Raw genomic sequence first — 21,986 nt, forward strand, 5'->3', positions numbered from 1 at the left:
GCGTCTCCAATCACTATATGTTTCTGTTTAGTCATATTAAACTTTTGTTATTGGCTGCATGCAGTCTGACCCTTGATGCCTAGAAGACCTACAGTGCTCCAAAGCTAAGGCGCTTTAAGCTGACAAAAAGCTGTATGATAGACAGCGATTTAAAAAAGAAATCCATGCTCCTTTCACAGTGTCCTGATGCTGCTGGTAACAGACAAAGCAGAACAACCAGCTGCTCATTGTGCATGTTAATTGAGCATGATCCTTATGCAAATGTGCTTATATGGATGTTTCTCTTGTCCGCATAAATATCTGCATAAGACAAGGTCCTTTATTAGCTTTCCCAAAACAAAGCAGTCAAAAGTGTAAGGAAGACTTTCTTGCTGCCTGTGCTGTACACATTCTGATAGAGGTGACCCCAGTGTCAGTGCGATCTGAAGCTGTTTTGATCTGTCAAGGTGCACAGGAGGCAAAGGAGAATCAGAAATGGAAAAGTGGAAGTTGCATGTGCTGTGCAAAAGCAAAGAGTAGTCAATGGGCTCTGCACTGGATGAGTGTGTGTGCAGTGTTAAATATTTAAATGTGTTATTGGCACATGGAGATTATTGACCTGCTCCCAGCCAATCAGAATGTTTAGAATGCAGTCAATTTCCAGTCAATGTTTTGTTCAACAAGTCACTTCCTTTCTAAGAGGCCAGCCATTTTCTTTGCTGCATCATGAACGAGAAAGGTAAAAACATTAGAACATGCTTTCACAAAGCAGTGGTATTCAAACTTTTTCATGCCAAGCCCCCTTTTGAGTGAAAATGTTGTCGCCGAACCCCCCCCTGAGTAAAAATATTGCTGCTGGCCCCCCTTAACTGTTATTTCTGCCTATATTTTCTATTAAAGTCAGTCACTGTACTCCCCTTTGGAAGAGCCTTAGTCCCCCGGACACCCTTCGGGCCCCGCCAAGGGGGCCAGCCCCACAGTGTGAAGACCACGGTTATAGAGAGACCATTTACTTTTACATGGCATCTAATGCATGCTCATGTTAAACCTGTTCAAGTTTAACCAATTTGCAATTAAAATACTTAACTATGAACAATGCTGGAAATGGAAATGATTAACTGTGGGATCCCATCAGCCACAGGCGGTGGTGGGGGGCTAGGAGGGGTGGGCAGTAAGGAGCAAGCACAGGGTTTGTAAATTAAGGTAAGAGGGAACTCACACGATTTGTTTCAGAAGCCCCCCCCCCCCCCGGCCACCATAATTAAACATTTACATTTCAGGTGATTAATTCACACATTATTAAAGAAAGGATGAGATTCCTGTAATGTTGCAAGCAAATTAGAAAAGGTGCACATATTTTAAACGTGTATACAGTATACAGTCCTGAAAGCCTTAGTCACAAGTGCTCTAAACAATAGTTCCTGTAGTCTAGTGGTTAAGTCATTCAGCTTTGGTCCCGCTGATCCGAATTCAAATCATAGTCTCGGCAACAAAACCAGATCATTTGCGTTGATGGGCACAAATAGTTTTCCTGGATCCCAGACCAGGGGAGACGTTTTTTGCTGGATCTTGGAAAATCTGGTCCAATGACCATTGCTGACTATGAAGACAACCGTGTTATTTAAATACAACAAAATAAAACCACTTTTAATTTACTAACTTAGTTTGTGGATTTACTTTGCTCACTTTTAAAGTAAAATGTTTTACTTCACCACTAAAACTCTAAAACATGTATTGCAACTACCACCATGTGCTAACTGCTTTAGAGACTTCGGGAGGGGTAATTATCACTTGGGATAATGACCCTTCCCCAACTTATGGCTCTCGGCTTTGCCTTGGGCAATAACCTGCTGATGCGTCCTTATCGCATGATAATGAATACAATAACATCACACTACACAACATAAAAGTCTATGCAGCAATTTTCACCTCATCAGCACATACTGAGACAGCCAGAAAAAGCAGAACCCCTTTATAGCAAAAATGTGATTTTCCAAAGACTACCTGATTTGCTGAAGTGAGTGAGCCAGAACTAAAACTAATGTCTGGTTCTCCATCTGTCAGTTTAGCCACTGGAATGAAATGTGCTTTCGGATTAATAACATTAGATAGAAATATATATTTAACAAAGAAATAAAAGCTTTGAAAAAATCTGTTTTTTTGGGCACAGTGAGATAATGGTCGTTTGGAGGGGTCATTGGATGTCACTCTGAGTATTGCAAATCCTCTATCAAAATGAAATGTTCATCACAGCATCCCTGACGAAAAAAAGAGGGGCGAAAAGACAAAGAATAAGAGAGAGAGCGAACAAGTGCCACATAAAGGAGAAGGCGTGAAAGAAATAAGGAAAGCACAGGATTGAATGAAAAACAAAAGGGAGGACGAGTGGAATAAAGTAAAAAGGAAGCCATATGGGTGAGAGCTGTTTGAATGAAAAAAGTGCAGTAGGAGGCAAAAGGAAAGAGCGGGCAGTAGACAGAGAAATATGTACATCAACAAGGGCACAGATTAGGAAAATGTCCTGCCGGGAAGAAAACAAGAGGGTATTTGTTGTGAGTGATGGGTTGGCCGATGAGATAGAAACAGAAAAAGGAAAAATAGGAAGAAAAATTAACGGGGAGAAATGGGATGAATGGCAAAATATATACAATGAAAAGGGTGGGAGTTAGGGGAGGGAATCAGGAAATGAATTAAGCTGAGTGGAAAAGAGACTGTTAGTGGCAAGAGAAAAACAGTTATGTGATAGTAGAATTAAAGCCTAGAAGGAGGGAGTGAGAAACAAGAGGGTTGGAGGAGTACTGCTGAAAATGGGGGGAATGTAGGTGAGAGTCTGACAATGGGCTGATGGGAAACCTTCAGATATAAAAGTGACGGTAGCTAAGACTGAGCTCCCGGTGAGAGAGCGAGAGCACGTCAGGGGATTTTCTGCGCAAAATACACAATCACACACTGCACAAAAAGCTTGCCTCATTCCCAGGGTAGTGGACTGCAGTACTGTCACAGGCACTAGTGCTCATGTGTGTGGTGCACACCAGAGGCTGAATTGTCCCTTGGCTCGATCATGACATCGCGTGTGGGTCATCATTCCTTTCCACTAGAAGGGTAGTGCAAGTTGTATGTCGCAGTGCCTGGAGGGTGGCCCTTGACTGAGTGGAGAGTCTGAAGGCACGAGTGATTTTGCCACCTCCCAGGTCTTTGCGCCTTGGATTGCGGATGCGCCACCTGTTGCAATCTGTGTACCCGAAGCAGGAAATGCACGCTGGTCTTGGAATGACGTTAGTGTGCTTTTTTTCGGCAGGGATGTAGTTTGCAATATGGCAGTGAGGTTTGTTTTGGGTGCCATATTGCCTAGAAACTGCCCTTTATACACATTTGACTAGGTACACACGGCCTGCTTCAGCACAGCCATGGCAATGGCCGGGGGCAGGTGCTTGCGTCATCATGACCCAGGAAGCACAGCTCGTCCTTCTCCCACAGCTGCGGCCACAGACAATATGGGTGTAAATGAGGCGATTAGCATGTAAGAGGCTTCGGCTGGCATGGAGGGCCCCATTCACCCCCAGAAGTCCCAGTAAATGTGGGAGGGTGTGCACAGAAGGGGGGCTGCATCTGCTCCTGCTTCGCTTTCTCCAATTAACCGCTTAACCACTGTCGCCTTTCTCCTGCTTCAATTAGCTCTCATCATGCGTCATAAACACCCTGGCTGCGCACATGGAGCCCAACCCCCGACCTCTGGAGATGGAAGGATGTGTGCGCAGAATTGGTCCCGAACTGTCTGTACTGTCATAAACAAACCTGCGCTGGAATGGCCTAACAAGGAGATCAGGAGTGACAGGATTCTGCAGTGACTTTGCTCCACTTAGTCTGCCGAACCCAGAGTCCATCCAGCGTCTTCTCTTTTGCTCCAGCAGGGATGGCTCATAACAAGAAGAAAACGTTATCCTATAGTAGCAGTTTTCATGTGACATCAGACATTAAGATAGCGGCTACACCCAGCGGACCCACCTCTCACTGCCCGCACTGCTCAAGATGTACCAGGGAGCAACAGGCCAGCCCAGAGGGCTGGGATAATGCCGGTTAGGGCCACACTACCCTTCCCCAGACCAACCCGCAGCTGGAGTGCGTCTGGCTCCAGCCTGATGGGTGCTTTTCCACTGTGAGGAAGGCCAAAGAGAGGCCAGAGTGGTTAGGGCTCCACTCCACTCTACACATAGTCCCAGTACAAGAGCAGAATTAAGGAGTAAAGAAGGGACCCAGAACCACAACCATGGGCTTAGCGTAGTTCCATTAAAAAGCCCTCCTGCACTAGCCCTGGCACGGGGAGGCAGTGAAGCTGCCACAGAATCGATCGGGTATAAACCATATAATGTACAAGGCTCCCTTGGCATTGAACTAGGCCGGAGGAAACTAAGTGCCAGCCCCTAGTTGTCAGACTTGGTCAGGTGCCTAATTGTGGAGGGTGCCACGCTCCTCCAGGGCATGTCCATAGCTTCACAGAGGAGACAGTGCTCTGGGGCTATTTACAGGTAGATTCGTGGAAGAGGGACCCCTTAGACCTCATAGTGTAACCCCTCCGTGGGCAGTAGTGACTCATTTAGCCACACAATTCATAATATGGAAGTTAGGGGATGAGCGTAGTGACACTTCAGCGATAGTTCAAAGAGCTAGAAACAGGACTAGGCTATCACTGATTGGTTATCAGTGTAAGGTGGTATAGCTAAATCGCTCTGATTTCACCAAAAAGTGTAAAGGCACTACCTGAGGTATTTTTTATTATTTCGATTAACCTGCACCTGCCTTAACTTGTTGCAGAGGAATAATTGAAAGTGCACACAATTAAAATAATATGTTACATTTGTAATTCAATTAGAGTTGTAAAAAACGTGTGAATCAAGCTTTCTTCCCTTCTTTCGAAGGATTCTCAAGTGAGTTCCGTTTGTCAGACGGTTAATTTTAGGCTTAGGATCCTTTGCAAATTCTTCTCTATTTCCCTGCACACTTTCGTCCTCTTGTGATATCTTTTATTGTATCTGGTTCTCTTGACTATTGTAACTCACTCTATCTGGCACAACCGGTCTATATTGTCCAATGTCTTCAAATCTTGCAAAATACGGCAGTCAGAGTGGCCACTGGCACACCGTTTCATGCGTTTATTTAGCCTATCCTTTCTTCCCTTCACTGGCGTCTGTTTCTAAGAGTGTTAAATGTAAGGCCCTGTGTATTGTCCATCATGCTATAATGGCACAGGGCCGAAATACTTCCAAGCTAAGTTTCACCCCTATGTTCCTTCCCATTCTTTACGATCTGTTGCTGCATTTCGCATTCTAATACCACACTTTCAGCATTCTCGTATAGGGGGCCGCTCTTTTTCAGTTGCTACTGCCCAATTATGGAACGCCCCCCATCTCGCTCTTCGTGATACCCAGGACCACTTATCTTTTTGTCGAGCTCTGAACACATTTTTATTTTAGTTTTCTTATGGCTATCCTCACTCTAGTTTTTAACACCATGATACCCTTATTGGTGAAGGTTTGCACTTTAGACATGTGTTTAACATAACATAGCATAACACACAATATAGACTATTCTGTTTGTCATACAATAATTATCAAATAGTTTTAGGCAATCTCTTAGTCTAAAGTTAGGTTAAACACTTCAAGAATGATAAACCCTTGAAACACGTGTTTCACTCCGTTCTAGAGTTTCCTCAGAGCCTGAATGGGAACTCAGAGATTAAATCTAATATTGATCTGCAAATGTGCTTTGCTCTACTTCTTGAATGTAATCAGCATCTCATTTTCGATAATACTGTTTCATTCCTGGCTGGAATAAAAAAAGAAAGTCCTATGTATAATGTTGGGTAGTTTCCTAAATTGACTTCCAATTAGTTGGGTGCTTAATCATAAGGTGGAGATTTCTAGATCTGTAATTGATCAAAGTAGGTGTTACGCACAGACTGGCTTTCAACCATGTGTCTACTCGCGCAGCGCATTGAGTAGAACTAATACGTTCACCAGATAATCCAACAGTAACCCTTAATAAGTAAGAAGCCTTACAATCAGAGCTAACTCCAAAATCGAGAAACAACAATAGGCGCTCAATACACAGAATGAAGGACCATACGAAGAAGTGCAATAAGCAACACCACTTGAAGCAATTATAATTCTAGAAAGCGGGCACAAGGTTCCATATCCTGAAGCAGGCAGCCTGTTTGCTGCTGTTCCCGTGACCACTGGACCCCATTGTAGCCTGTGAGCCACTGAACTGAAATACATGGTTTTGTTCTTAGGAGAGCCAAGAGAGTTGGTGACAGTGCAGTCTCAAGGGAAAGAGGAGAACCCAGCGTGAAATGGGGTTCAACAAGGAGAGAAGAGACTTCTGCAGCTATGAAGGTAATGGCCCAAATACAAAGAGTGAATGATTTTAGATGGGTCCTGGAATCTAAAGAACTGAATAATCCGAGAGGCTCTCTGCAGATGCTTTATTGGTCCGGGTCCCTGTGCATAGACTGGAAGTCTGAACGTCCACCTTTTTGCCAGCTTCTTGGCTAGGGTCCCCACCCGTGTTCTGGGCATTCTGAATTTCAGGTTATTCCACTTCCTGATTTTCTCCTCACAGCATTCCACCTGTGGCTCCCAACCTTAGCTTTCACATCTGTGCTGGGCAACCTCTGCACCTTTGTGATTGGTAGCCATCCTCCAGCTGATTGGATTAAGTGTCTCCAGGCCACATAGCCATTATTTCACTGCCAGAAAGCAGTACAGCCCAGTGGCACAGTACATTTTGAGCGCTCCATTATATGTAAGAATGATCCACAATGTGTTAAAAAGCTAGGCCGGACCTGGGAATGCATTACTGCAACGTGAGGGCATTCAAGAGATTGGGGTACTTGATGTAGCTCCTGTTTGTGCCACCTCAGTCAGACTTGGAGTTGTGTGTAGTTGTAATAGTGCGGACCTCACAGAAATAAACACAAGCGTTGACGGCATAGTTATTCACTGTTGTGGTTGCCTTCAAGTATGAGGGCCAGATTTGTTATATTCTGTTGAGCAGACCCTGACAGGTATTCCTGCCGCATTCCCAATGTTGCTTTCAGAATCTCTGCATACAAAACAGGGCATTCTTACGTATCCCCAACATGCACCTGGGGGGGGTAAGATAAAGAGTTGCGGGGGCCTCATTGTTCACACTTCTTTTATCAGCAATCATGTTTGTCATACCCTCTCATGTCCCGTGATGTAAATGAAACAAACATATGGCCTTTTGTGTGCTGTCTGCACAGAAGCTGCAGACCTATGAACTCTTGCACAGTCCATTTTAAAGCTTTAATAAACTGGCCCGATTATATGCGTGTATGAATGACAGCAAATGAAACAGGACATCTGCATTTACAGCATGATGTTTCATTCTATGTTTTAAGTGTTGTTTATATGCTACATGTCTTTGTATAGTTTATTGGTGGTTTAGTTTACCTGATTATGAATTTGTGTCTCAGTGTTTATTGTCACATATGTAATACATGGTATTATTTAATGTAATTTAAAACGAGGGGGTAAGAATGAAGTTTGAAACATTGTATGTTTGTACCCGATTGGCCATCTAGGCTGGAGTCAAAGCCCCAGCTCTCATTCCTCCATACAGGGGGGTTCCCTTTTTGATGTGCTCTTGGGTGGGCCTGCATACACACACTAGAAATGTATTGCTTTGGGACTATCGCATCAGGTGGAAGAGTGGGAGCATGTCCTTGCCAATGAGAGCTAAAGCTGCAGTTTCAAGTCCACACTAGACTGATTTATGGCAAAAGAATTCTGCAATGGCCACATTGGGAGTACAGCATTCATCAGAAAGCGGAGGGTGCATTCCTTACGAAGCCCCAACTGCCGATACCGGATCCCTTTGGCCTCTTCCTAGCTCTCTCTCGCTTTGTGGCAACCCTTACTTGCTGAGGCCACCTAGTAGACGTGTATTTATTCGTTTTGATGATTTCCAACTTTTAGATTTGTACGATTTAGGTGGTTATCTTTCACCTTCTTTTGGAGCATGGGCATGGCTGGCTGGGCCTTCCCCCTTCCCCAAGTAGTGTTTAAATCTGTACTTCTGGGGAAGGGTAGTCGTATTCGGCTTTACCTGTGGCAAGAGGGGCGTTTGTGCTACTCTTGGGTGATGTCAACTTTTCTGAGTGCATACACAGACAAGCAGCATTCCTTGGTGTGGGGTCTCTGCTCACAAAGAATGCAGCCCTTTGTATGTTTCAAACGTGGGTTCAATAATGCATTGTGCAATTAAGTTTGTAAGTGAAACAGTTGTGGGATTTGTATTCCAAGGTTACTATTTGTATCCCTTTTGATTTGCTTAATTTCTTATAAAGCATGTCTGCTTTTAACCCAATTCTCCTGCATTTTGATTCTGGATAATTGTATTGGTAACTGTTTAATACATTTATATAAACGCCCCTGTTGCGCTGGAATTTACATTCTTTAACTCTTGACTTGTTATCCTTTCTCTGTTTGTTTAGTGCGTTACAATGTGTAATTCTTTTTGACTTTATTTTTTTGTATAAATATTAATTTTCTCGAAGTGGTTGAACATAGGGATGTACCGGAAACATTTGCATTAATTATGTCAGAAGAAAATATCTACATGCCATGAGATTTCAAATAAAGGAAAAGCAGATAAATAAAGGTGATTTTTCCAATGATTGCAACCTGGAACAATACATTGTGAAGCCACATAGAGGATTTGATACTCCGTTCCCTGGAGCATGCAGGTGTCAAAGAAGATGGTTTCGGGAACTTTGAGACAATCATCGTCTTGGGGACGGAAGTCTGGCTGGCCTGGTGAGAAGTGCCCCCCGTGTCACTTTTTCGTCTGCTGTAAAAGGCCCTTACCTGGGTAGAAGTCCTTCGATTTGGAGAGTTTGATGCTGGCACAGGTCTCTTTCTGTAGCTGCACTATGGTCTGTCCGCCCTTCCCAATTATGGAGCCCGCTGCATAGCTGGGTATCAGCACCTTCAGGAAGTACTCTCCTTCTTCTGCAAAAGAAGACCAGGCATTTGTCAGCTCTCCACACCAGGAGCCATATTCTTCAAACACAAGACTAGCTATTTGCATTGTGGTGTCTAATAAACATTTCAATTGGCAACAAATAAGAAAGCAAAGGGCCCGGGAAGTAGCTAGTTCAAGAGAGCTGGATTTTCAAACAGACTTCCCCGCAAGCAGGCTGAAAGGTATATAGGTAAATAGGTAGAGGGGCACACAATGAGAGGGGAGTGGGACAAAAGGATATATAGGTAGGCTGATGTATCGATAGAGATGTATATATATGATTGAGTGATAAGCCTATGCATGAGTAGATAGCAATTCTGAATTTAACATAGAAAGAGAAATAAAAATAAGTTACACTTTTGCTGCACACCTTCACATTTTCAAATATTTGTGACCCAGAATCAGAGAGCAGGATCGGGACATATGTGGGCAACTTCACGAGTGTCCCTGCATTCACCCCTCTAACACATACAAGTGAGTATATCATGCACGGTTACATTTCATTTAAGTATGAACAATGTTGGCCGCATCAGTGCCCCAGCATCCTTCACCGCTTTCCTCACACAGACCCCACGGCTACACGCCACAAGGAAGCAGAAGCCTCCGTCCGGAACACAGCCCTTTTACTCCTCAAAGTCATCAAACATTGCAACAACAAACTGCCAGGACCACCGACATATCACTCAATTGACAAATTCAATGCAGTCAACCAATTCTTCATTTACCAAACTATAAAAGGTGCAAACACAATTTTAGCAGCACCAAGGGAGCCCTTTTATAATATTTGTATGCTCTGAATGCTTACTTGGTTCTGGGGTGTATAGAAAGTATGTTAATTAAATTGTCCTAGTAAAACGTACAGTTTACCACGGTTTGCTGCCTTAAATGTGAGATGTATGAATGGAATTGATGAAGCCGAAACTCAGCTGGAACTCAAGTACAGAGCGGAAGCGCTGTACATAAGGGACGCACCCGGGGTGTTACAACTAAGCGTGCAGTGGTAACAGAGGCGGTGGGATGGATAGGGGAAGCAGGGGTGCTCAAGACGGGGACAATTTGGGTTGAGCAGAGTGATCAGTGATTGGCAAGATGTTATTAGAATCCTTACGATTAGTATAGTACTAACGCCACTCTCTGCGATTTACAGAGCACACTTATCAACTTTTTAATGCTATGTCTTGGGGTCTAATTGAAAGTATGTTGATTTATTTATCCATGTTATGCATACTGTTTGAAGTTATACTCTTAGCAAGAGACTGTAAGATTCTAAATTTGACATTGCCCTCAGGGTTTTCTTCTAGTTTCCTGCCCTGATCCCTTCCAATTCCATTAATTTAACACATTCATGAGGTGTGCCTGTTCTTAGATAGCCGCCCCGTTTAGCTTGATTCATGTAATTATTCTATCTGCCGTATTGTTGTCATTTTTAATCCTAATGCCCGTTACACGTTGTGTTCAATGATACTTAAAGACATTGGATCCTTTTTGCAATTCTTTCAACTACTTGATGCCACCCAGGAAGGATTTTGAGCTTATCTGGGGTTTCTTCACATATCTTAAAATAAATAAAGAAACTTCAGATTAGCAGGTGCGACTAAAAATATTTTTTGCCTGCACAGCCTGAATAGACATCTGATGAGGGTTAAATGCTGAGCTATATGCATTTCTATGCAAATAGGACAAGCATACTCGTCCTCAGCACTTTAAGGGTTCATTCTAGATAATCAAAATATTTGCTAAGGGCCAAATAAGTAAGAAACGTTGCAGGCAATATATACATATGGATGAACTATATAACTGAAAAGGGTTTTATAGTATTTCCTGCCAGGAGCAATGCTGGTAAAAGGGGCAACTATAACGTGTGTAAACCATCAGCTGTATTGTCCATTTATGTAACTGCCCAGAGTGAACAGGTGTCCTTCGACAAACAAGACAGGCCTTAAGAAATCTTTCAAATCCTCCTAGACTTCTAGGTCGAGTAACTTAATTTTTCTGCTCAACCTTAGAGGAATTAACTCGACCCCTGAAGTTCATGGTGTAATATTGTCTGGAATGCAAAAACATGGCGATGCATAAGGAAACGTTACCAGAAGTGTTAATGTGCCTTTTCAGTATTCTCCACCTCCTTGATACGTTGGAACAAAGTTTGCCAATAGATCGCAGAGCGTAGAAAACCCTCACAAGCAAAGTACCATTAGGCAAGGAAAACATGAGCATTACAATACTTTTGAGTGACAAGCGAGAGTTTGCAATAGCTTGTTAGTTTGACTTACGGTTAGACTAAGGGCCTCATTACGACCCAGGCGCTAAGTGGTTAACGGCGCCGTAAAAGGCTGTGGCGCCGTTAACCATTTAGCGCCTTACTACGAGGTCCCTTTGCGGGACCCGACCTGAACGGCTAGTCTGGACCAGCCGTTAAAGTAGTGACCCGCAAAGGGACCTCGCAGGCAATTACGGTACCGCAATTTGCGGTACCGTAATTGCCGCCTTCCCCATTCCCATTGAGCCCTATGGGGCAAAAATGGAAATGGGGAAGGGCCATGGTGAAATGGGGAAATACCACCCCGCAAACCTTGAAATGGGGCGGTATTTCCCCATTTCACCATGGCGGACTCGTTACAACACGGACACCAACCATGGTGCTAACAGCGCCATGGTTTAGCGCCGGTGTTGTAATGCGGGCCTAAGTCTAAATGTTAGTATTTGAGTCTGCGTTAGGGTTAGAATACGTAATACTGTACACAATGAACCCTCAGTCAAAGACCATGCTCGGATTAGAGGGTGAGTTAGTGTTTTGGACGTATTAAGGAAAAGTAGCATTAAATAGTGCTAGATATTACCAGAAAGGAGTTGGTTGGCTACACGCTGATGTAACATTATATTACTATCAATAACAGTAGATATGGTTTTTTAAAGAGTCAATCCCTTGTGTGCCCCAATGCAGCCACTCACTAATAATCTGTGTCTCACTCCTCTTTAACCCTTTTCCTTTTCTTCCTCCACAGACTACAGTGTGGTTTCACCAATCCGATCTCAATGTGCCAGATTCTCCGACATGGTATCAATGCTCCAAGACTGGGTTATTAGAAAAGATTCATACCATAAAATTTCCGGCTATCTTCGTCACTACTCCCCAAGTCACCATGTACAAAAATGAAATCCAGCCGCCATGAAATACGTCACCAAATGTGCACTCACATCCCTTCCAAAAATTGGCAATGACTCAAAATGGCAAAGCACCTTCTCCAGTGCACTGAAAACAGGACAGAAATTTCTACTACTGAAGAAACCCACCCTGGATCTCAAAAAATACCCTAACTACAGATAGATCACTCAGGGGAGACCCTTACCTGGGAAGATGGTCAAGAAAAGCAACAGCCCTCCAGCTGCAAAAAAAGAAAATCAACAACAGGCACCTTCTCTGAGAATTGCTTGATTGCGTTTGTTGTTTATGTGATCATGTATTGTTTATGTTCCGAGTTGCTTGTATTGTGCAGCTTTTTTCATTACTATAAAACTGGTTGCTACTGTTACTTTTTAGTGCTTCTACTACTACTTACTAACACTACTTGTCTACCAGTTCAGTTCCATACCAATATGAAGTACAGAGACAGCAACTATCCACGTCAGTAACAAAAGCATTATGAACAAACATGACCCCTTTTCTCCTAGAATTGCTTGATCTATCACCAGTTTGTCCAGAAGATGGGTCTTACTTTCTTTGTGAATTTATGACAATGAAATGAATATTGGTCTCCATGTGGATTTTCCTCTTTTTTGTTAACAGTACTTTACCCCCTATCCACATTAGCACCAGGGGTATCCCTATTTTTGTACTCAGAAGATGGGTCTGTACATCCAAGCAATGCCCCGTGGCATGCATGGCATACGTAAGCCCCATGCTTTCCTGCATCACCTTGAACATGTAGATGACTCCTCCAAAACCAAGGAATCAAAATTATTTAGTATGCTGCTGACACTAGTTTATACTGATTGAGTCAAAACCAAATCAAGAACTGGCTTGCAGATAAGAAGCACTGAGTTATGAAGCTTGACAGATTCATGCCTTCAAAACGAAAGGCAAAGTCCCTAAAATTAATTGTAGACAGTAGTCGTACTCTAAGACCTTCATTGCCAAGAAGACCGAGACAGCCCATAATCAGTTCTTCCTCCTCAACAAAGGAAGACATCAGTATGACAGACCATGTCTTTGTCCCCACCCATCTAGATGGTGGCAAAGACTGTCGCAGATGATTTCATATATCCTTGGCTCCATTGAAGAGTCTCTGGCATGCCACTGCCAGTCTCATCACATGACTAAATGAGGACAACAATATCACTCCCACTTGGAGTTACTTCTACTGGCTTCCTATACATGCCTGCATCTTCAAAGTCAGCTGCATCACCTGCACGATCATAACAATCAACAGACTGCAATACCCGACAGAAGAACTAACAATCTAGAGAGGATAACATAACAGAAAGAGCCCCAGCATCACTATAAAAGAACCAGAAACACGCCTTCTTAAGCTACCTACCCAGCCCTGGAACACGATGCTTTCTTAACTCTGATTTAACAAATCTCTCCTGCACTTCAGTAAGGAACGGAAATTACATCTCCTTCCAACGAACACCTCATTGGCTATCACTTTTGAACTAGTCATCCCCCCTGGGCTACTTGACCTGTTATAAAGTCTCACCCTACTAGCTACTATTTGCATGACAGCAGAATGAAACCATCCCATCCTTAACTATGTATATGATTATACACCATCCCATCTTTTGCTAAGCATTTAGTGGCTACCAAGCTAGGTTCATGCTTTACAATTACCAATACATAAAAACATACACTCACATATTCCTGGAACTACACAATCCACCAAGGTTAAACGAGGGTGCACAATTTGCACTCGCCACTAGCCATTGACTAGTGATGATTAACTATTGGAAGTGGAGTAAGAAATGGTGCGCTGTGTGTATATGTATAATTTAGGTGGCAAGTGCATTTTATGGGTGCCTAGTAGCTTGCAACTTGAAATGTTTACCCCTGGTTGAACAATTACAGTACTTCGCACAAGACGGGTTCCTTTTGCCCCTTCTCATGCTTTCCACAGCTTCTTTTTTTAACTCATTTTCTCACATAATACGTGACCCACAAAACATACACGATACAGCTGCCACTTGTGATGCAAGAGCAAGTGGATAACGGATACAATTAACAATGTGACCCGTGCCCCACAAAAGCCTTTTGATAAGAAGACCAGAGAGCACTGTTTTTTGCAGGGAGCAAATTACAATAATTGCTTTCAATTTTAAGTAACCATATAAAATTCTCAAACAAAGCTGACGAAGGGGGCATAGCACCGTTTCCCCGAGACATGAGTATTTGTCTCTTGGCCAGAAAAAGGGAGTCAGCAATTTACAGACATCATTGGGGAAAACTTTGAAGATCCCCACCCCTTCCAGGAAGCTACCCAAAAGGTCCAGCGTTAATGGGCACTGCACAACGTCCTTCAGTCTAGAGACAGAAGCTATCCAGCATTGTGGAATAACATGGAATTCCCAAAACCTGTGATAGAACCCAGCACGCTCAGAGTGACATTAAAGGATTCCATTTTGGTACTTTGTTTATAATTGTAATTTCTTCACCACAACGCAATGTCACGTGCAATGTGCATGATGCCGTTATTTGGGTAAAAATTGCAACTATGCTATCATTCTGTTATGAATGCTCGTAGCATAAACTTTCTCAAATTATTCTTGTAGGGAAGCAGAGCTAACAATAACAGAAAATCTAGCAACTTGGCAGGGGTGACGTAGGACCTATTCCAGATCTTAAGATGAATTAGCTTAAGACTGGCACTTAGTGAGACCTTTTGTGTGTGTATGAACAGATATATTTCTATTGAGTATCGGAAATCTGTCTCCCTGTGTTCCCTTCCCACCTTATTCTAACCTTGTTGACCCCAGAATAAACCATCCCCAGTACCATCTGGTAAAAGGTAGAAACTATCTTCAAGCAGCTGCTGGAATTAGCAATGTATTTTAGTTTAGGGGTTTTTGCAGGGTAGCAATCAATCCATAACTTAAAGGTATCCCACATCCTATGGCATTGGATAGGTTTAGAGAAGCCACCTAAACCCTTTCAGAGAAGAATTCCTTTGTAATGAATTACTCTCCTGCCTAACAGTAAATGGTAACCAATTTCTCTAGCAGTATAATCTTTATGTATCCTGAACTCGCTGTATCCAACTACAGTGTGAGCTGTTAACACCTAACAACCCTACATTGCATACAAAACTCTCACATTCTAGGTTACGTGCACAGAGTAAACCATAACTGAAAGGAAGAACTCTAGATGTATGTCCTTATTAGTGAAATTTTATTCCATTCTATCCGAATTATAACATTTTGTATATTTTGTACATCTCATCAATCATGAATCTTATATCAGAAACACATTGACGCATGTGCAAATACTTCACCTAAACAGGCTTTGTCAAGGCTTTAATAAAATTGAACATCAATTACGATATATTTTTTCTCAATTTTGAATCCAATTTTCAAATAGTGAATGCAACCTAAACAATTATTTTCTAAGTTTAGCACAAGGAAAGAATAGTGTGGAGGAAAGTGGAAGACAAAAATAAAACATTATTGGAGGGGAGAAATATATGACATGGGTTAGGCAACAATTGCCATGTCATTTATCATATATAACATCCTCCTCTTTTATGTCATAGATCTTATCTTTCCTAGTAGGTTAGCTATTGTCCTTCAATGTTGTAAACTGAGCTATTACTGAATATATAAGCTTGAGATACTTAAAATGAAAGGTAATGGACCTGTAAAACATGAATACATTTGTCTATGATGTGTTCGCTCAACAAATCTTTAATGGCGTAGTATTCTAGATCTCTAATCATTTGCCTAATTTCGGTGGCTTTCTTGCCTAATACCTACAACTGTTTTTTCAGTGTCTTCAAATCAAATATAAGAGCATTCTTTATCCAATTTGTGACTTGGTTTAAATGTAAACATATTAGATAATGATCTACCTAAATAGTGCCTGGTAATGCTAGTGTTTTAGATGTGGACAATTTAAAAATAAAATGTTGGTATCCCACATCTAATGCTCGTAGCATAAACTTTCTCAAATTATTCTTGAATCAGACCATTCAAATTCCTATTTCTTTAATGTACTTGAATTTGCACAACATGTTGACTGTTGACTAATAGGTGTGAACAATAAACAACCTGCACATGGAAAGTTCCATTCTAGATTGAACAAAATAGTATAAAACTATATTTTTGTGTCTTATGTGGAAGCTAGATTTGCAAAATGCTGTTGTAGCTCCTGGTTAGTCATGGGAGCTGCTTTTATTTCCTGCTTATCCAATCTTAATTTTGATCCCTGTAAGAGCATATTTGCAGATGGTGCAATTAAGACATTTATAAAATCTGCTCACTGGTTGTTTTGTAAGCATACTAATTTCAACCTCCCAGGTTTTATTTTTCATGAAGTTAGGACATCATTTTGATTTTAATGTGGGAACTATGGTATACACAATTTCAGGTCTGTCAGAAATATTGTTTTTTAGATCTGCATCCAGATTCAAAATGTGCCAATGTTTTTGGAGAATTCTTTGTATTTGAAAATTATCATCAGTAATGTAGTAAACATCCTTACTTTATGTTCCGAACCGGAGTTTGAGTTCTCGCACAGTCAGCAATTGTGTTTGTGTCATTGTGTCTGTCTTTTTCTGGCATTTCTAAAGCTAGTCAGTGAATAACACCATCTATAAATATTTACTGGATCAACTGACATAGTGTCAATGCAATTCCTCTTTGCTCGGATGAATTCTCCCACTGGTTTATAATTTACAGTTTTGCTACGATGACAGCTTTTGGCATGTAGAATTGCATTCACCTAAATGTCTGAGTATGTATTTGATGTTAATGATGTAAATATTTAAATCCAAAAAGGGATGTGCTCTTTACTGCTTTCCAATGTCAATTCTAAACCAAATTTATCATAATTAAGGTATTGGTTATAGTGGGTTAGCTCATCCTGGGTGCCATTGCATATTAGCAAAATGTCATCTATTTAACACATCAATTTTACCACCTTACTTGAAAGGAGAAGGTGCGTTATAGCATGTGGGTATTCCAAATAGCCAACAATGGTGCAAAGCTTGCCCCCATGGCAATCCCTTTTGTCTGACTATATAGAATGTCACCAAATATAAATACATTGTGTTTCTGTGCGAAGGTCAAACATTATTTGAGCATTTCAGTTCGTAGGAAATAGTATGCACATTTTTCCTTGTAAAAATATTTAATGCCAGATCATGCTCAATTGAGGTATATAATGTTTTTACATCCACGTTGTTCAAAACATAGCCATCTCTCCATACAATTCTGTCCAGATTGCACCCAGCCAATTCTGCTTAATATTGGTTTGGCATCTGGTAAAGTTTGGTACATCTTATGTACATTATGTAAGAAATAAATAGTTGGGATTCTTGGTTGGTCTGGTATTAAGTATGATCTCTCATCAGTTAGAATGTACGTCCTATGCCACTCGATAATGAGCTCAGTGACTTCTTTAAGCGTTTTTTTAATGAAATCAAAATGTGTCAATTGATAACATCCTGGTGTCGCTAAATGATTTTTTTCCCATTTTAATATAATCTACTTTGTTCAGTATTACAATATTGCCACCTTAGTCTGCTTCTTTTATAATATCATATGTACCAAGTCTTTTCATGGCTACATTTTCTTGATAGTTCAAATGATATCTGCTGTAATGATGGTCACTGGATTTAGGATACACTATTTGATGAATATCCTTAATGACTGCCCGATGAAAGGTTTCAATCACATTGCCTTGTTGTATTTGCAGTGTGAATTTTGACACAGGTTTGAGATTACTTTCAATGAATGTGGTACTTCCTATACCCAATTCCTTAATGATTTCAATACTCGACGTTTGAGTATCTGCTTCCAAAGATAATATCAATTGCGTATCGTGAATATCGCCAATTGATAGTGGACTGATATTTGGATGCAATAATGGTTAATAAATTCAGGGTTTCAATTTACGGAATGGTTTTATTTTTAATTTTCTGATGAATTTGAAAATGTCTATTTGAATGTCAATATAATCATTTCTCACTGGTGGTGCAACGGATAAACCATTATTTAGAACTTGTGGTTCAAATTTGTCTAAAATTCTATCCGAAAGATTTAGGGCCAAGATAAATGACATGGCAATTGTTGACAAATGTATTTATTTTATTTATATCACGCTGGAACAAGGCCCTTGGGCATGGAAGCACAGAATAAGATATGCATACAAGAAACACAAAATAACTAGCTGTCAGAGGTGAGTTTGCTAAGAGAGGCCATTTACTCAAACAAGAAGGTCTTGAGGCTGTGCTTAAAGGATACCAGGGAAGAGCCAGAAATCAGGTCCGGGGCAGTGCATTCCTGAGGCGAGGGGCTGCTTTTGGAAAGAGAGTTTAACCTTTGGATTCGGTAGGAGGCCAGAATTATTAGACCTCAAGATGAAATTTGCTGGGAGGCATCCCAGCAGAGAGGAAAGGTAGATAGGACTCTTCCCAAAGAGTCAGGAGCATGTAATACAAAGGCTATGAAAAATGATTTGTTGCCCAATAGAAAGCCAGTGCAAAGACCTCCTTGCCACAGTCACATGATCTGATTTGCACCGACAACAGACCATTCAAACCGCATTGTTCTCAACAACCTGAAGGCGATGAAGTTCCCCAAGCCCTATGCCGTGCAGTAAGCTTGAACAATAATCATGATGGGACCCAATAATGGCACGCGCCAGAGTGGCACAACAACTCAGGTCAAGAAAAGGGCTAAGAGCTTAAGATAGTAAGAGGAGTACGAGACAAGGTGACTAACATGAACTTTCATACACAGCTTTTGATCCATGATAACACCCAGGGTCTTGACTTTAGTTAAAGTTTTAAGAGCACTCAGCCATTTTAAAAGTTTTATATGTAGGGTCCAAATTATCAATCTTGTATGCAGTGCCAACAGTCACAATTTCAGATTTAGAGTTGTTAAGCACTAAACCATTAAACAACATCCACACATGTATGAGATTATAGGTGGTATTGATGGTCATGAAGTCATCTGCATAATTACCGATAAGGGGGTGTCATCTGCATAGTTTGCATAAATTACATTTTAGATTCCACCAATTCAAAAACGGGAAAAGTGGAGATATTAAAAAGCATAGGGGACATACATGATCCCTGTGTAACACCACAGGGCAGCACAAATCCCTCAGCAATAAACTCTGGCAGTTTGATTGGACAAAAGAAAGACAAGACTCAGCTCGAAGCTTCATAGGAAAAAGCAGCAGATTCTTGAAGCCTGGTAATCAGTGTAATCTGTTTGGATCCAATGAGTAATTATTTTGCAAGGGGCAGATCCAAGCATGTTTAATAGTAGTAGGAACGTAGCTTTCAGCAAAGGATAGATGATCACATTTGGTAGTCAATGGGGCAAGGAGGCAAGCACAAGATTAACAATAGCCGCAGGGCAGATGGCTCCCTTACAGTTAGTCACCCTCAGTTTTTCCAACGTCTCCACGATTACCACATCAGTCACTTCAGAAAAGACACAATGGGGTATATGAGCAATTGGTCTTTCTGTGTTCAGTTCAGGAGTATTATCCATCAAGAATTTCAAATTAGCAGAGATGTCACTTTTGATGTTCTCAACCTTAAGTCGCATAGAGTTCACAATGCCTAAACACCGATTGGCATCTTTTGTAAATGAAGAGGAGGGCAGACAAGGGTACTCCAATTCTCTTAGGATCTTAAACAGTTCCCTAGAGTTTGAAGAGACCCCTTGATTCTTTTATCATAGGACAATGTCTTAGCCTCACAGAGAGCTAGTTCATGAGCCTTTACCGCCGAGGTGTAACAGTTCTTGTCCTCAGGAGAGAGGGACTTATAATACAGAGATTTTAATTTATGGATATCTGAGGAATACCACAATTTAGACAATTACGTATTTACCAATCTTTGTTTCAAAGGTGCAAGGCTGTTCATGGTCAAGGACATCATATTATCATAGGCTGCTGCTAGTTTTGAAGCAAAATCAAAGCAGGAGAGATTGTCTAACATGGAGGCAAATAATTGACCCTGGGAAGAGGGGGTCTGTTTACGCAGATTTCGACAGTCTTCACCGGGGAGTTTCTCTTTTTTCGGGGTGGTGCAATCCTGGGAAGCTGAAAAAGAGTAATAAAGTGGTCGGACAAAGGGCAGGGATTCTCTTTAATGTTGTCCAACACTAACCCATAAAAGGCCTCCCAATCTAGGATTCTGCCACCAATATGTGATGGTTGTTTAATGTGTTGTGAGAAATCCAATCCCTCTAAGATTTCGTGAACCGATCTTGCTGAAGAGTCATCAGTGTCATTAAAACCCAAGTTCAGATTCCCAAGTTCAAGCACTTTAGACTGAGGTTTCCATGATGATGAAATCCTATCACTGACTTGGATTAGAAAATCTGGCACGTTGTAAGGAAGGCGATATATCAGGAGGATGTTGAACGTGGTGTCTGGGTTGATCAACAATTTAGGATGCAAAGTTTCGCAATCAGAGATGCCCAGAATGCTGATAAGGCAGATGTTCAAAGACTCATGGAAAATAAGGGCCACGTCCCCACCTTTCCCGAGTGACCGATCGGCTCTTAAGATCCTATATTCCTGGGGAAGGGACATAGTCAAGGTGGGCCCAGCTGCTTCACGCAGCCAGGACTCCGTAATAGCACAAATATCAATATTGTGCTCAACAATGAAGTCAATGACTTCAGTCGAGTGCTTTATCAGTGGTGTGGTGTTCAGCAGCATGTATTAAGTGTTTTTTTGTGTTTTTCTACCACAAGGCCATCCTCCCCAGTCATGGTGGTAGTTTCAAGAGGACAAAGGTCAACCTGGTCTAAGCATGGGTCCACAAATTTCACTATTGAAGTAAGCTGCCCAGTGCAACTATTGTAAGCATCAGTAGTTGAGCAATCTGATAGGACGTTTGTGGTATAACAGTCTGTATTTTTGTATAGGTATTAAGGAGATTAGCTAGGTTTTTAACATCTTTCAACATGGTAGGGGCCATATCAGTGACACCAAAAGAGGACAACTAATGTATCCTGGGATTATCATGTGGACCTCTATTCGCCTCATTATCCTGACACTCGGGAGTCTCTATTGATGTATGAGTCATAAGGGGAGGGGAGATATTGTGCAAAAGTCCCTTCTATCAAGACGAGCGCAACCTCAGTCTCAGTCTAATCCATGATATATATTTCTCACCTCTTATAATGTTTCATTTTTGTGTTCCACTTTTCTCCCCACTTTTCTCACCTTGTACTAAGCTTAGAAAAGAATTGTTTAGGTTGTATTCACTATTTGAAAATTGGATTCAAGAAAAATATATCGTAATTGTTGTTCAATTTTGTTAAAGCCTTGACAAAGCCTGTTTAGGTGAAACATTTGCACATGCACCAATGTGTTTGTGTTGGCACGAATCTCTGATACAATATTCATTATTGATTAGAAGAAAAAAAAGTGTGTAGTAAATAAAAATCAAACAAATAATGAGATGTACAAAATATACTATACGTTACTGTGAAACACATCTTTAGAATTTGTTCAGCTTCGAAACTTGAGTTTTATATAACTGGAGGCAGAGGAATAACCCGACAGTAATAACGACTCAATAAGTGCACTCACCACTGGCCATTGAGGAGTGATAACTGACTTTCTGCAAGTACGAAATTATGTGCTGTGTGCATGTGGATAATTGAGAGGGGTGTGACTTTCTATGCCTGGCTAGCCGTTTGCAATTTAACATTTTTACCACTGAGATCGCCTGGTAAGAATAGGTAGACGGCTTTCCTCCTAAGACCTTCAAACCTCT

At 41.4% G+C, this 21,986-nt stretch overlaps 1 protein-coding gene across 3 annotated transcripts in view; it reads right to left on the minus strand.

Moving 5' to 3' along the window:
* The window catches only part of LOC138566921 (RNA-binding protein Nova-2-like), a 200,531-nt gene that overhangs the window by 128,412 nt on the left and 50,133 nt on the right, over positions 1-21,986 (minus strand). For all 3 annotated transcript variants that reach the window (XM_069644657.1, XM_069644658.1, XM_069644659.1), the window contains exon 2: positions 8,868-9,011. In XM_069644657.1, coding sequence (XP_069500758.1) covers positions 8,868-9,011 — 144 coding nt within the window. The remainder of the gene's footprint in view (positions 1-8,867; positions 9,012-21,986) is intronic.

This window comes from Ambystoma mexicanum, chromosome 2p, assembly GCF_040938575.1.
Source record: "Ambystoma mexicanum isolate Mex_15411 chromosome 2p, UKY_AmexF1_1, whole genome shotgun sequence".
In the NCBI taxonomy this organism is placed as follows: Eukaryota; Metazoa; Chordata; class Amphibia; order Caudata; family Ambystomatidae; genus Ambystoma; species Ambystoma mexicanum.